At 41.7% G+C, this 17,557-nt stretch overlaps 1 protein-coding gene across 3 annotated transcripts in view; it reads left to right on the forward strand.

Annotated features, from left to right (window-relative positions):
* The window catches only part of LOC135240683 (NALCN channel auxiliary factor 1-like), an 82,163-nt gene extending 79,140 nt beyond the window's left edge, over nt 1–3,023 (forward strand). For all 3 annotated transcript variants that reach the window (XM_064310520.1, XM_064310521.1, XM_064310522.1), the window contains exon 3: nt 659–3,023. In XM_064310520.1, the coding sequence (XP_064166590.1) occupies nt 659–960 (302 nt within the window). In that variant the 3' untranslated portion in view covers nt 961–3,023. The remainder of the gene's footprint in view (nt 1–658) is intronic.
* Nucleotides 3,024–17,557: the final 14,534 nt, after the last annotated feature.

The raw sequence follows: 17,557 nt of genomic DNA on the forward strand, positions 1-17,557 counted from the left end.
CTTAATTGCTAATACATTGATGATTTAATGGATGTCTTTGTGCGATGGTTAACGGCTCCTCGTTCGCATTTGCATTCGCAACAAAGGCCTGTCAGCCTAACGAGTACCGTGTACGAAATGAAATGCTGTCGCGGCCGCTGGGCTTCGCTATCCGCACGCTTGGCTTGCAGCAGCCATTTTCATTTCATTGGGATTTTGGGGCTGTTCGTTTGGGGCGCGCAGTAATGCCGGGGCTAGCGTATCGGCAAAGGCTAACACACTAAGAGCGCGACTACTAAAACGGAACCGCGTACTTACACGAGACAGGTGTGAGAGAGGGCTCAAAAAAGCTTATTAAAAAATAACTTATTTGTTATTCGGCTTTATCGTTTTTAACGGCCAAACCCAAAAGCAAAGCTTATAATACGAAGACTCTCCAGACTCATGCTCTGTTTAACAATAAAGCTCAAATATTTTGTTATTTGTTATATGGGATATCGATATCAGCCCCTGTTCTGCCCTATTTTTAAGCACACCCCTACTGTTATTCCCAGCTGTATGCATCTGTAATAAAAATTCCTTTTAATTATTTGATGTTTTGGGGGGTTTTTATCCCCCCAAATATTATTATTATTATTATAATTATTATTATTATTATTTTTTTTTTACCGAACTGCAGGGCTTTCAGAAATCCACGCGGCTGAGGTGGAGACGGAATGCTGCGACGTCCGGTGGAGCCTCAAGCCGGACAGCCGGAGTCCCGGGGCGGGGGCGCTAAAGAGGACTCACCCCTCCTGCCTCCACCGGACGTCCGTCAGCACCTCGGGCGCGAGCCGCCTGTGCAGCAGCAGACTCAAGCTGTGCGTGCTGGTCCTGGTCCTCCTACACACTGTGGTCATTTTGAGCGCCGCGCACAACTCCACAGGGCTGGACCTGGGACCCCTTTCCCCTATGGAGGAGGCCTCCCCCAGTGAGGAGTGAGGGGGGAACCCCCCCCCTTCCGCCCCCACCCACCCCCAGCCCCCAGCACCCCACCCCCCTCCCCCCCAAGAGCCATTTAAAGCCCGCCGCCCCGCCGCGAACCCTGCGTGACGCCCGCACAGCCTTCTGGGTAACGAACGGGGAGGGAAAACGGGAGACAGACACAAAGACATGCAAACGAAAACGAACAACACGCCATCGCTGCCCCTGTGGAGTGTAAACAAAAAAGGCTTCTCTAGAACCGAGTTCTCTCACAGCATTTTTCTATATTGCGTTTGACAGTTTGGATTTATTTTGCACTAGATTGCTACAGGATTTTTTTATTTAAAGAAAAAAAAATACACTTATATCTTTGCTTGTTCTGTTTGTTATAAAGTCTTTGGGTAAGAGGGTGGTTTTGGGATATGATTGAGGAAGCCAACGTACACCTGCAAACAAATGTCTGTATGTGTTTGTATATCCCCATGTGTCCTTTTTTCTTGTTTTTATCATGTGAAAGCTCACACACACGCACACACACACACACACAGAAAGAGAGAGAGAGAGAGAAAGAGTTAAATGTTTGAATGTTTCATATAACACTGACATACAACCAACTCAAGCACATCCTATTGACATCCTCTGTGACCTTGATTTCTGCATGTACGGTTATTATGACATCACTTCTTGTGGAACCAAACACTGCAGGAAATGAGGGGTAAACAGAGACTGGTGGATGATGGGAGCCAGTCACAAATAAATACCAGACATTGTCCACGTCCAGTTTGACAAGCGCTTGAAAAAGAAACCCCTTTTCAATCAAGAACTTTTTTTTAATCTTATTTGTTTTCTCTCGCATGTTTGCATTTGAAGGTCCCAATAGCGTATCCAGCCATTAGTCCTAACCCAGTTTACTTCCATATGAGAATAAAATGGGAGAATTCTCAGTCCACGTGAGAAGCTACTCAAAACAAAAACATGGGCCTTCGCTTGAAAGTCTAGCAGAGTACTATGTGTCAGTTTTAATGTCATGTCACATCCACCAAGAAATGGAGAAAGGTTCAACTACTGTCCTAGGTTAGCTTACCTGGGACCTGTGGATAGAACCCTCCATAAATCCAAGAAGTAGATGGGAGTAGCCAGTTATTTTTGGTTGGTTTTTAAGGATTTTGCATTGAGAAAGGGCTTATAAAACGTTTACACATTCACTCTCCTTTGAACACCTTTAATTTATAGATATGCATGTAGCTTTAGACACTCTTGTGAAATTGGCAGCCTTTATTTTTTGATAATCCCCCTCTACAGAGAAACTACCGCAGCAGAGGGTAGAGGAGAAAAGCTTTGGTGTTATGTGGCGAGTGAACAGAAACGGTCAGTAAGGATTGATTGTATGGCGTTTTCTTTTCCGTTTATACGGTGTGGTCGAGCCGCACGCGGAAGCCTTTTTGAAATAGCGTTATGAAGGAACGTAAAAGCGAGACGCACTTGCGCAGTATACTTGGGCGGACGTGGTTGTGATGCTCGGATCCGTTTGTTAAACTAGCAACAATAACTAAAATGGAAGAGTTGGAAGACGGGTGTGTTTCTCCATTTACGGTAAAAGGTACGTTTCCATTAGAGTGAATCTTTATTTCCCATGTACTGCAACCTGGTTAATTGAAAACGAGTATTGTGATCATAAAATGAACTATGATTAAATATAATTTACCGACTGTTCGAGAAAATGCATGTAGTTCAAATTCCCATCAAGACTAACAGAAGCCATTTAGAGTCCACGCAAAACTTACTCCAGATCTTGGATGCATAAGTCATTCATTCAGCCCAAGCACAACGTGTGGTTCATGCTCAAATTACCAGGCAGGCCTACTAGTACTGTTTTGACAAATAAAATAAAAACGTCTGCGGCTCTTTCAAACACAAGCAAATGTATGTTCTAGCACTCCAGTGTTCACCCCAACATTAAAACGGAAATGTGTGTATTGTTTTTGAAATAATTAAATCGTGACACTATGGTATTATTTAATTTTGTCACCACCCGATCCGCCTTTCGTCCTCTTAACCGAATGAGCTGCTACACGCACCATCTTCTCTGTTCTTTGTTGGTTGTTCAGTAGGACTCCAGAGCTTGTTGCGAGTATGGTTTTAGTGCTCTTGGAGCTGTGAATAATTTAGATCCACAGCTTTGCTTGACTCTGAGCGGGCCCGAGGTTTTCACGCTAATCTGTGTTGAACAGACACCGGGCGGAACGCCACAGTGCGACCTAATACGGCTTTGGGAAGCTCTCTGAGGTTGTAGATTCACGCTGAACTCCAGTTTTATTTATTTATTTTTTTTGTCCTGACCCTGCAGTGCATTGCTGGTTCACGGATGAGGATACACATGTATAAGATGAGCTAATATTTTACGGATCGCGAAAATATAAAATAAACTAATTCGATTAAAACAATGTGGGTTTAAGAAAATCAGAAAATGGTTAATTAATCATGGTCCAAAAACCATTTCCATCTCTGATGGAATATGCAAATTGCGTGTGTTGGTAAACAGATTATTTGGTGTATTAAACAATCTAAAGAGAATGGGGTAAATGTCATTTATTCAGTCACACATTTATTTCGTAATTCATTTTGTAGATGTTCTTAGGTAGATAACCTTGAGCTTTTTTGCCTTAACTGTATAATTCAGGAGTAGGACTGTTAGACACACAAGTCACATAAACGGCATATAGACACCCCTTACTTTTGCAGACTTGTCACTGCAGTATTCAGTATAATTAGATGTTTATACATGTTATATCCAATAAGGAGAGGTGCAGGAAGGCCATCACAAGCGTGTGCACGTGGTAATTATTGCAAGTACTGTCTTTTGAAGAGCAGAACAAAAGACAATCTAAATGTAATTTAAAAAAAAAATCTTTCCACATATTATGTTAAGCAGTTTTGGAATTTATTGAAATATGAACATTTAACAGGAAGCATACAAAGCAAATCAAATCAGCCAATATTAAAGAAAGGTAAAGTGACTAGAGGGTTTTCATTCACATCAGAACCTGGGAGCCTAAACCGTGCTTGCAGATTGCAGTCTTGCGTTGGGCAGGAATGCTGTGGATGCATTTTGTCCTTTGCATTCGATTCTGGGTGGGAATAAAAGAGACTGCGCCCAGTGGTTAGGGTTGGTACTGCGGGTGTGTAACCTGACTGTTTCGAAGATTGTGAAATACCTGTGGGATGAGGATGTGGACAAGGGAGGCTTAAAAAAAAGAGGAAAGGGGATTTATATCCACAGACACATTTACCTTATAGTGCAGAATTTTATATGTTGAATAAAACATGTAATTATGTTACATTTTTAATGTTTGCCTTCATCCTTATTATACAAATTGTACAAAACATATTTTTTCAAATTGTTCAAGCTTGATTAGACTACTTTTTTCCTGCATCTTCCTCTTCAGTTTACTAAAACTACAATCTCCCATAGTGCATTTCTTTATCTATTTCCCACGACCATGTAAAAACCACATGTTGCAGTCTGGGAAAATGAGTAGTGTAGTGAGGGAAAAATAACAGATCACTCTCTGTCTCATTACATTACATTCATTTGGCAGACGCTTTTATCCAAAGTGCATTTTCATGATCGTAGACAACTGCTGAACACGGCTCGTGTAATTAAAGTCTAACAACCATGATGCTTCCAGGACAATGCATGCACATGCCATGAGAACCCACACTGAAAATCAGAGAGAACTTCAGTGAAAAATTAATACATTAGTTTCTCATAATTTTTCTGTCACTCCCTTTCCCAAATGATGTCATTTGTGAGAAGCATACTTAATTTTCAGAAGGAGATTTAAGCTGCCTCAAAATTAATTTTTAATTTTAATAAATGTCTATCATTCATTATTAATATTCCTTAAAGGACTAGTCCACTTTCCGAGTTTTTGAAAATATTGCTTCAGTTTTGGTGTATGTTTCATTGATCGGCCCAGACAGTTTTTATGTGCACTGAAGCATATTCTAGATACTTGGAGAAGTTTCTGATGACCTGGCTGGCTTGCAATGGCTGGTATTTTGGGAATTCGGTGTTTGGGGCCTAAAGCAAGAAGATACCCTTGAGGCAGCTCCACTGCAGCTTGTACAATGGCCTCATGTTTCCAGGCGCTGTTCGTTGTGGCCTTTATTCAAAACCATAAACATAAATCCTGGTTTTCATGTTGTGCCGCTACTTCTTTCCTTGAGTGCAGCAGTCTCAGGTTGCAAGCACCATAGGAAAAGGTCCCAGACAAAAATAAGATTCAACAAATATTTTGAAGAATAATCAGCTAAAAGAAAAAATGTGCATACAACCTCCAGAGGCCTCGTGTCACTGCAGAAGCTGCTTTGGAGTCACTTGAAGTGTACTTTCGTGCTTTACACCATGACCCAGCAGGGCATCAGAAACTAAAGTAAATATGATGTTTATTTGAATGATATTTGAACAAGACCAGGTCAAAACCTAGTATATGGCTGGACCTAATGCACTTAATGCATCCGGCCGACCAATGGTGTGACTTCATAACTCGGCCGACCAATGGTGTAACTTCATCACTCAGTCACTCAGTCACTCAGTCACAGACATTTGTGTTTGTAGGGCTGGCCCCGCTGTTGCGGTCCAGCCAAAAACCACGAAATCGAACTGTCCTTAGGCTTCAAACTACAGGACCTGTACTGTTGCTCTCTTATTTTAACCCTTGGCATACGTGTGTGCCTTCCCCGTTCCAGTTTCCCTAACTCTTCACAGACACAGACTGTGCGATCGTACTTCTGGGGCAGTCTAAACAAAGGGTATGGTGCTCACACGTCCTGTGCTCTCCACTTACGCAAGTGTGTCTGTGTGAAATTCAGAGCCCTTTTCTCTCGGCCTCTTCTTGTTGACGGAGCCATTTTCCACCGTGTCCTCTGCCTTTCAGTATAACTCCATTTACACACACACACACACACTTTACACACGTGCACATAGGAATGGTGTAAATTCACCGACAGGGTCTGTGGATAAGAGGTTTGCAAAATGAATGTCATTTTTTTGTTGTTGTTGCTTTCCATACTTGATTTGAAACGCTTAATTTTTGAGACTAGCCAACTGAGGATACAGAGAATTCCAATTTATTGCGATGCTGTCATTGTACTCTTCTTGAAAACATATGGAGGGTACATTAGGTTGTCACATATAGCAGGTAAAGGTTGTCGTGCACTGGACGATCTGAGGGGAAATAAGTGATCATACACCACAAGCAGTGGTGTTAGCGGGAGTAACCAGCTGTGTCAAGATGCAGATCTTAGCAAATGCACTGCGCTGGGCAAGAAATGGTTGAGTCACTAATCAGTTATGATTGTATTAAAAACAAAATATTCATTTTTTTTAAATCCTGTTCGTGGAGTCCCCTATCCATACATCTAATTTCACCAATTTTGGTGAAATTCTGCGCTGTATGCTCAAAGCCCTCGTGTTCCATAAGTGAAAGCCTGTTGCAGTTATGAGATCTCCTTTCATTAAGAAGGCATTCATTTCTGTATATGCCGTGCACTGGTCTAGGAGTGCTCAGTCTTTTGCAGGTGGATGGAGGCCATATTGGATAGATATGATTTGCACATAATTTAAGCAGGTGATGTGCCAGCTAAAATGTGATGTTTTCATATCGTGACTACACCACATTAATATACTGCAGTTATGTTTTGAGGAAAACTGATACTAATAGGAACTGTGTTAGCAGTGAATGTAACTAATGAGTGCAAATGACATAAAAATACAATCAAACATGGTCTTTTTCCTTGTAACCCCAACATGAGGTTGTATTCACTTAAAAATAAGTGTGTGTGTGTGTGTGTGTGTGTGTGTGTGTGCGCCACCCTCTTTGTCATCAATGGCTGAGAAATTTCAGGATTTTTAAAACTGTTATGTTCTAAATACTGTGGATCTATGCAGCTGTGACTCCTGTCCGTATGTTGTAAATACGTCACCAGAGCTCTGCTATACGTTTGTCTCCTTCTCTTTCATTTTTAAATTTATTTTTTCATGTGAAAATGACCGTTTTCAACAATCAGTAGACGGAGTGTTTTTTTTTGTTTTTTTAATATATTTTGAAGTTAACTGACCAATGGGAACGTCCTCGGATCTTTAGCGAAAGGTGTACGCGGCGAACCTTCGAACAGGGCCATGCTTCATTTTAAGGGCCGGCTTTCGTGATGTCAATTGACGAGTAAATATACAAGTGCCAACTTGGCGTCATCGTCACACACCAACTACGAGATAGGAAACCCCTAAACACAGTTCTGTTCGATTGACTTTGCCTGAATGGCTGAAGCATATTGGCTGATGCTGTGTTCGTTTGAACAGATTTTTATTTGTACGTTTGTCGTGATGTAAATTCACCTGTTAATGTTATGTCAACAGCAACCTGTGGTGTGTACCAAGAGTATATGCTTCATTTGAAAGCAATAATACATACCATTACTCATTAGTTAACATTATTAGCAGGCCCTTAAAATCAAGTGTCTGAAATCAAGTCAAGGGCGTATAGTTGTTGTTATTATTATTATTATTATTATTATTATTATTATTATTATTATTATACAAGTATATTGTAATATGATAGATGCTTTAGTTCGGTACCTATCTTTAATTTTTTTACAAACAACTTTGATGAAATAATTTATAAACAATCAAATGAGTCATGATCTTTTGAAAAGTAATGAAGAATACAGCAACAGTTATTAAAATTATGTTCAGATGAAAATAAAGACAGAGATATTCAATAAGGTTGTGTGGCCTGTGATATTTGGGGTGGCGTGGGGTGAATTTAGCCCATGATTCATGATGTTCAGAAATATTTTTGTTTTTATTATTTGGGAAAAAGGTAAATATACATTATTTTATTCTGGCTTAAGAAACACTTAGTGTTTTTGTTCATATTTTTCTGGTGAAGCCAGAGGATAATTGCATAATTAATTGACATAACTGATTCATTTTGCCAGAGAGTAACTGCCTTGAGGAGAAAAGAAGTTACTAAGTAAAAAGGCATCAAGCTGACCCACAATGCTGCACTCACCCACAATGCAGCACGTACCCACTATGCAGTGCTCACCCACAATGCAACACTTACCCACAATGCAGCACTTGCCCACAATGCAGCACTCACCCATATTTCAGCCTTAGAGTATGTAATATGTACAGACAGCGATGCCAATAGAAACCTGTGGGGAGCACATCAGAACCAGGAAGTAGTTTTTTCAGTGAACAGGCATGCTTATTTGTGTCCTTGGTCACATGCCTAAATCATGTGTACAACGAGGATAGGGATGACATTGGATAAAATAAATAATAAATAGAAAATTAATATCTTTGACTGTGTGGTAGGAAAAAAATATTTTACCTCGGAAAAATAATAATATTATGCATGGAGTTAACATCAATATTTGAGTGGACATGTTTTATTTTTGCTGTCAAAAATGAATGGAGCCCAATGGGGAAACTTGCATTTTGAGCAAAAATCACAGATACCAGCAGGGGGCGACATTACATCCAGTGCTGAGGTTGAGAACTGAAAGCTGTCCCCTGGATTACAGCACTCACCGACATTGCAGAACTCACCCACAATGCACCACTCGCCACAATGCACCACTCACCCACAATGCAGCATTTCCCCCACACTGCAGTGAATTATAAATATAGAATAAATATAATAAAACGTTTACTTTTATTCATCAGACCACTTTCAGGATGTCCTATCCATTACTAGGATTTGTATTGATTAAATGCATGCCATTCACTTTGAAGGGTCCTAAGTGCTTACAATTGAGAGTAAACCTCGAGGGCATCTCAGCAGATATTTAAGCCGTATCTAAGCCACCTAATGCCTTCTGTTCAGTTTCAGCGGTTGGAAGCAATTAAGCATGCTTTGGCTCCTTCTAATTTAACGCAGTACAAGCAGCAATTTAGCTGTTTTTCTACCTTTCAAATACATGAGCAGATAGTGTAATTCATTCATTTCATTTTACTATTTAGTATTATACCGTTAAAATAAGTTATGTAACATTTTCTCCTGTGCCACACTAAATAGCCCATCCAATTTTCAGCCTGTGCCAGAATCTGGCAGCTGACTAAAATCGCAATATAGTCTGCTTGATTTTCAGTAAAATATTTCCTTCGTTTAATTTCCCATTGCAGTATGTTTTTAATTTGTGGTCTTTGGTATATATATTTGTGGCTGGAATGATTAAGAATGTACTGTAGATTTATGATTCCATCTGATCAGTTTTTGCTTTGCTCCAAAAATCGATTTAATGTCCCCTACAGTCCCTAATTTGGGCACAGTGGTTCTGCAAACATGCTGCAAGTACTAGTGAGATTGTTCATTTTGTCCTGCACAGACATAGTAGTTTTTGTCTCTGTCCAGGTTGGTCATTCTGTGGTCTGCAATAAAGCCGTTTGCATGAACATGGGTTGGGTGGCAAAATGGGGGTTGTGTCAATAAATAGATTTGGTGCTGTAATAACTTAATATTGAGTAACAAACCATATGTACCTATATGTGTAACTCGTATTCATGTTTGTTGAATACGAACGTTAGTGATGTAACCAGTATGCACACATGAATGTTGAACATACTGGGCATACAAACAATCACTGAAGACTTTTTTTGATTATTGCTGAGAGAGACCATTACGCATGTCAAATTGTCCAGGGTTAAATAAGTATGTACACTACAATAGCACACTTGTATAACACACTACCTATAGCACACTACTACTGATACATACTGTAAAGGCTTTGGGAACGAAACAGCCCCCACTCTACACCCACATGTCATTTATGCCACTTAAAATACTGCTGGTGCCCTAAACTCTACACAAGATATTGTCAAAGTTCAGCAGGACGCATTTTAATTTCACACTTTCATGAGTTACTACTAGTTTCACAATTATGCCACGACTGCAAAAGCAGCACCCTGTGCCAGGAAAGATCGACAGAAGCTGGTTCTCTGATGCAATGTCATTGTGTGGCCACTAGATGGAGGCGTAACACAATGGAATAAGAATCGGCCGCATCGTCTGCGGACTCCATCTATAAATCTGTAAATAACAACACACATGTAAAAGATGAATACAGAGCAAAGTGAATCGTAATAATTAGTTTAAGAGCTGCATTGCTATTGATGAAACTGGGTCACTCCAGTTGAAGCACCCTGCGGAAGCATCTGTCAACTGTGAATCTAATCTAGCGGCTTTCATATGCGTGCACCCCCTGTGGCCAGATAAGGGAACTGCACTCCAATCGCTGTGGAGAGTCGGGTGGGGAGTGTTCCTGTTTTATGAAAGAAACAAAGAGCCCACTGAAAGCTGTGAGTCTGGAAACTCCAACCATAAAAGCTCCAAGAATGTGACTATCCAAGCAGAGGTCCTCGTGTACGCAAGTGACACAAGCTGGGTCTTCGTTCTATGGTCCCACAACGGTGTTGTCGTGGACTTAAAAAAACGACTGTGAAAAATACTTACATGGCTCTGAGCGTCATTAAGACACAATTCAAGCGCTGGTTTTAGAATCCAGGGCTATGATGTTGGTCAGTAATTACGCAGGTTTACGTGATTGCCACGGTGATTTATGAGTTTTGTGTTGTTGTTTGCTAATAGGTTAGGTAAGATAACGGCACTCCACACACGGTGGAAGACGATAAGTCTGTTGAAAGATGGCGTGGTTGTTGAAGTGTGATGAAAACGTTGATGCCACTGGTTGATAGTGTGCGTGTTTGTTATTTCAGTTCATGGGTGCTGTATTGGAGTGTGAAAACATCTTCCTTATGTGGTACATTACAAGGCCAAGTTTAATGCATCCTGTATCTACGTTGATGGATTTTTTTTTTTAAAGCGGTTGGCTGGTGGATGGGTGTCGGGGGGCCGGGGGCGGGGGGGGGGGGGTTACACAGGGATGAATTTGGCCCAGGCCTGGGCATTATGTGCAGAAGCCCTCACTACTACTACTACTACTAGTCATAGCACTAATAAGAGGAGGCAGGCTTTAAATACACCAGATGCCCGATGAGGCGCTCTCTCTGTAGGAACCCTCAGCAAGGTGAGCCAGGTTCTTGCCCGCGTTAATATCCCGTCTTGTAATGAAGGCGGGAATATTCATTTATCGCCGGGAGATCTGAAGCTTCCAGAAAGGGCAGTTTTAATGAAGAACCGTTCAGGAAAAGGACACGGGGGGGGCCATGTATTATTAAAACTCCTCCGCCGCAGGGTTCGGCAGCCTGGGCAGCCCTGATTAAATAGCTTACCATCGAGGCTAAACGGCTGGCCCCCTTTCAGCGGGGAAACACGTCGCTCTGCCCTGTAAAGTTTCACTGCGGCTCCTTCACGGTCAAGGAGACGGCGGTCAGTCAGCCAAAAAAACAAAAGACGGGAGAAACCCCCCGTGGCGCTGGCTGCGGGAACTGAGCCTTGCAGCTCCAGGGGTTGCAGGTTTGACTCCCAGGTGGGGCACTGACATTGTATACCTTGAGCAAAGCACATAACCTGAACTGCTTCGCTGTATGAATGGATTGCATGTAAAAAAAAAGGGTGAAAGTGAGCTGTGTAATTTGATATTTATAAGACTTACACACTCGTAAGCACGGTTGTTTCATTATTGTCATATTTGTGTCACTCAGGCGTCCCCACCCTGTGTGGATAGGAACTGCTGCTTAAGGGTTGGATGTTGGCAGAGGGCAGGAAAGGCTGACTGAAGGAATGTGATTTTGAACCTGGAAGGCAACTGCCCCCTCGTACCAGTCAACATTGAGTTCAGTTTGTGTGAGATGGGCACAGTCCCCCCTTGACAGGACTCACCCCCCCCCCCCCGAACCCCCCACCCCCCCGGGCCCCGGATGTGTTGCCAGTATTAATGACATTACAACCATCTCCTGCAGCTTCAATCTGTGGGTTTTTCATGTCAAAACTGTCAAAGCACTGGGACGTTTCATACATAAATAATAAGGAAACTCATGTTAAAAGATCTTTTGATAGACCAGTGGAGTAAGTATTCCCCAAGGGTACGGCTGTTTTCAGTCATTTTGGGGGTCATAGAGAAAACCACCCCTTCGGCTCTGTTCACTCCGATGAATTTTTAGAGGGGGAATTTAGATACAGCATAAATTGGGTTTATTTTGATATTTGTTGACTGTATATCTGTATAATGTGCTCATTAGCTTGTTACACACCCGTTGAACAAGTTATAGCTGTAAGTTATAATACGAGACTGTTGGATGGGCAGCTAATAAAGATTTATGTCAGTGGTGACAGTTTAAACAAGGGAATAAGAACAGATGCGATCGTTATAGACTCTCGTTTTTGCAATATTTACGAGAAGTGAGGACCATCTGCGTCTTCATCATTTATCGCAAAGTTCATATGCAATATGAACTAATAAGTTTGCAAAATACTGTTGGTGTTTCTGGCGGTTAAGATCCACACAGTCAAACTCAGCACGGACAGGGCAGTAAGAGGGTGTGTCCGCTGGGCACCTGTATCCAGGTAACAAGCCGGCGCTGCCTGCTTTGCTAGCACCATAGAGGGATGATTAATGCCTTTATTAAGATGCTCATTGGGAAGGAAGGCTTGCCTGCTGGAGGTGATCATTCAAAGTGAAGGAGTAGAGTTTTCTTGCAGAGCACGCACACGTGGGATAAGGACCCTCTCGTTCGGCATGAAGACTTGCACACGTTAAATGCTCACGTGTAATGAATTGTGCTGAATGGAGATGAGTCGTTCTAAATGGGAAATGGTCGTATCACAAATGCATGTATTTTTTGTTGGCGAGTCTCGTTATGTGCCTCGTCTTTGTTCTCAAAGTTAAGCAACGTGTATCTTTCATCATCAAAGGATAGGCAATATATGACACATGACGTTTTTGGTCTGTTTGTCATGGCTTGGTGACTTCAGCTCATTTAAACGGCAAATGTTGTGCTTTTTTCTTTGAAACCTTATCTATATGAGATGTAGAAGGTCTAGGAATCACATTTGTGTCACCAAAAAGCCTTTATCAGGTAAGCAGTTCTATTCAGGTCCCTCGTTCAGAACTTTTAAGAATGCTTGATGGATTTCTGTATCCAACAGAAATGTAATTGTGCTTTTTGAAAATTGGATTGTGTAATTTGAGACCAAGGGGGTAAAAATGATATCAGAACAAACTGAATCGTTCTTGTGATAAAAGGAATATACGCTCACCGGCCACTTCATTAGGTGACAGGAGTGGCACCCGGTATGGTCTTCTGCTGCTGTAGCCCATCTGCTTCAAGGTTCGACGTGTTGTGCGTTCAGAGATGCTCTTCTGCATACCTCGGTTGTAATGAGTAGTTATTTTAGTTACTGTTGCCTTTCTATCAGCTCGAACCAGTCTGGCCATTCTCCTCTGACCTCTGCCACCAACAAGGCATTTTGCCCAGAGAACTGCCGCTCACTGGATATTTTCTCTTTTTCGGACCATTCTCTGTAAACCCTAGAGATAGTTGTGCATGAAAATCCATCCCAGTAGATCAGCTGTTTCTGAAATACTCAAACCAACCCGTCTGGCACCAACAACCATGCCACGTTCAAAGTCACTTAAATCACCTTTCTTCCCCATTCTGATGCTTGGTTTGAACTTCAGCAGATCGTCTTGACCATGTCTACATGCCTAAATGTATTTAGTTGCTGCCATATATTGGCTGATTAGATATTTGCGTTAACGGGTGCAGTTTGCAGTTGGACAGGTGCACCTAATGAAGTGGCCGGTGAGTGTATATGTCTTAGGAGGCAATGTGTTGAATGGGCATAAGCTAAAATAGGGAGGAGCACAGAAATACATTTTAAATGCGTAAGAGTTACCCTTCTTCTCAGTAATGCCCCCCCTCACCCCCTCTGTCCTCAATTTTCTGTCATTTCCGGATTCCAGGAAGTTCTTCTCTTTTCCATTGTCTGGGTTTATAAGACAGCAATGTTCTAGGCTGACGTGTTGGGGATAATTACTCTGATTGTGCATTTAGAATGTTCAGCAATTTGTTCTGAATTGTTCTGAATGACGTGCCCGAGGACAAAGTGGTGGGGGTGGGGATGGGTGCGTAATTTCTGAAGGAGCTAAACCAGCGGAAACCGTCTCGCTTCTTACAACATCAGGCTTCTGCGCACCGTGTAGAAACTGCGTAGTGTCTGTCCGTCTGTGAGATGAAAATGAGCAGGTTTCAGCACTAACCCATTTTTTATCAGATTATTCTACGGTAGTGCAGACTAGGTGATGCAGGCCTTTCTCTGCTTGCTCTTGAATTCTTATGAAATGAGTCGCGGTCATGTTGCTTTCTGGCTGATTTTTACCTGTATCTCATAAGTGTGTGTTATTGGTTAACTTCCTTTTGTAAACTATGTTTTTGTTGTATGCTGTGTGATATATATATACTGTGTTCACATCAGTGGGAATGGTTATAATTACAAACACACTTAAAATAACTGTCACGCTGCTGTTTGCCGTTTTGATTGGACGAGTTGCGTTTGGGTGTGGTCCCTCCCACCTGTCCCTTGTTTCTTATAGGGCAGGGATGTTGTTAGTTTTATGCCTTTTCTTAATTACATGTGGTTTCTTTTATGAAGGTTGGCTTCTGTCATCCTCAGTTTCTTTTTTGTGTCGGCTGGCTTCTGTTTTGCAATCCTCCTTTGATTTACATTGTTGCTTTACTCTTGTTGTTCGGTTTGCTCTTATACTTCCATATTAATTTGCCTTCTGCTTGGCTATAAAAATTGCACCAATTCTTGGGGAAGGTGGAAGTCTGTTCTTCACTTCCAGATCTCGCCACAGGAGGGCACTGTGATCTCTGCCATATACAGCATGTTCTCCGTGAGCTTCTTGATGTACTGTAGCATGACTGGCCCAAAATGTCAGGTTGTTTCCTGAGGAATGCGCCTGGGGTACATTAGTTGCCCTCATCGACAGGGCTTACTGACTCTGCTTCATGTGTGGCGTCTGCATGTGGAGTATCCTGCCTCCTCAGGCTGATAGAGGACTTCTGTAGGACACCTCATCGCACCGAGTTGGATGCAAGCTAGTTTCACAGTTTCTTTTACAGCATTGTTGCCATGGTTATTTCAGTCACGTCATCTTGTCCTTCATGTCGTTCTATACTTTGTTCCTATCAAGTTTGCATTTGAATTATCGTAATCCTCTCGTTCTGTGATCAAGGCCTTGTGGTTATGAATGAATCTGATTCACAGATGTTGACTCTTGAAAAATATCTTGTCTTTGAACATGGCAACATTTTTTTTTTCCACTTGATCCTCTACTGAAGCTGCTCTGCACACGAATGGTTAGAGCAGTAGAAAGAGTTTAAATCCTGTTGGGACAGAGCTGCTCTACTCTTGACCCAAGAGGTTTTTTGCCTCAGCTACTGTTAAAACATAAAATGCAGAAACCATTTACAGCATACGTGAGATGTACAGTGTTAAGTTGTAATAAGTCAATTAGTTAATGATCATATTCACTATATGCCTGGTAGGGCGCTACCATTATACCTAATTGGCACATTGCCTACCCCAGAAATATCTCACTGAACAAATGGACAGCAAGTTAAATTCAAAGTCAGGCAAATGGCAGGTAATAGCAGTTAAGGCATGGTGGTTTGTGCCAGGTCAGAAAGAGATTCTGCAGACCAGATGAGATGAATGAAGTCAGACCTTGTTTGAGAGAGTCCAGGGTAAAGCTACATATCTCTACTGAGGGGTCAGTTCATCACTGGGTTTTTACCACTGTTCCTGTCATAGACTCCCTGCTCGTTACGCTTCCTGCTTGTTCTAGCACAGGGTTGCCCATCCCAGTTCTCCCGTCCGGCCCATAGGTTTTCACTCCAACCCGAACCAAGTACACCTCCCTCCACAGCTAGAGATCTCATCGTGCTGCTAGTACTCAGAATCAGGTTTATCAAGTTCGGGCTGAAATGATCGAAATAAGAGAGATGGGCAGCTCCATCCTAGCAGATCTTACAGCCCCCCCCCCCCCTCCCCATGGTTTAGCACACAAGGGAGGGGTGGAGAGATGCCCCCCTCTCCTCCGCAACATCACTGGCTACTCAGAAAGAAAATTCAGAAAAAAGAAAGACTAAAATTAGGCTTCTTATTCAAAGTGCTTTACCTTAAATTCCCTGCCTTTGACGAGAGTAACATCAGATTGTCGTCTCTGAGCATCTTCATATAAAGCCTCATGGCAATTTTCTCCCTCTCACTCCTCTCTGAAAAATGGCAGTGTATAATGGCAGGAAGAAACAAAATGGAGCAAGAGAACAGGGCGAGAGGCAGTGGCACTTTTAAAGAGGATAGAGCAGGCAAGAGTCAGAGTCGATTTAGCATACTATAAGGCTATGAGGCGTCATTGAGGATTTTAAAACTGTTTGGTGCTTCCAAGGGGCAGTGTGCTCCGTGAGTGGGTGGTGAGTTAATACTGGCAGGTGCCTTTGGGTGATTACTGATAGTGAAGTTAAACCTTTTTGATTTGTCCTGTTTATGTTTTGTTTTCTTTTATCTTATTTTTTAGGTTTGTTCGTTTTTGCTTGGTTGGGACATATGCCCTAGTTAAATAAAAGGAGTTGTTGCAATTTTTAAAAATTCAAGTGCCCTCTCTGAAGAGCTTCGGCTTCACAAAGGGATCTGAGGATGCGTTACTCGAGAGAGAGAGTTCCGCGCGGATCGTATTGTTTAGCGGATAAGTCGTGCTCAATGAACCTAAATGGGAAGACGGATCCTTAAGACGCGAAGACGCTTATCAACAACAAAGGGAGATGGAAGAAAAGCTCTTCGGGGTGTGCGGCAATCAGTCTTTCTTCATTGGCTGTTGCGCTGTTAGCCCTCTTGGTGCGCGGTGGGTGTTGTGCTTCATTAGACCCCTGAATTGCGCGCGGTGGTGATAATTGAGTTTATTTTCCTCTCCGTTTTGCAGCGCCGACTGTTTCATTAACTCCTGAGATGGAGTGGTAACGAGCAATTAGCACATCTTGAAAGGAGAGTGACCCCAGGATACCTCAGTGTTCACAAACCTACCAACGGAAGTTAAAAAGTAGAAGAGCTTCCGATCTCTCTCTGAATACTTAGAAAAACAAAGGGGTTATAAAAGTTTGTGAAACACAGCAGGACAAAAGTTTGATTACATTATATTAGTAGCAGATGCTCCAATCCAGAGTAACAGTCAAAGTGGAAAATTTCAGTGTTGGGTTCAGTGATGTTTTAGGTTTTCAAATGTCAAAAAATGAATTATGTAGTAGCAACAATTTAAAAAACTTTTAAAAGTTAACGTGCCTCCTTGTCCTTTTTATTCAAGAACTATTGTAAATACTACTAAAATCCATCATCAAACAAATAGGAAATTGTTATAATAGACAAATTTCCATATAAGAACAAATTAATAACAATTAATAAATATGAATATGAATAATTTTATTGCAAATGTCTCTACTTTTGTCGAGTCAGTTACCCATTTTATAGTAGATAACTGAAAAAAGTTCAGATAAGTAAAAAATGATTTTAAAATGCAAATTGTTCAATCACTAGTGATTGTCATCAGATGTTTTGGTGGAATAAATGGTTAATATATATTTTTATTT

The sequence above is a fragment of the Anguilla rostrata genome, chromosome 15 (genome assembly GCF_018555375.3).
Source record: "Anguilla rostrata isolate EN2019 chromosome 15, ASM1855537v3, whole genome shotgun sequence".
NCBI lineage: Eukaryota > Metazoa > Chordata > Actinopteri > Anguilliformes > Anguillidae > Anguilla > Anguilla rostrata.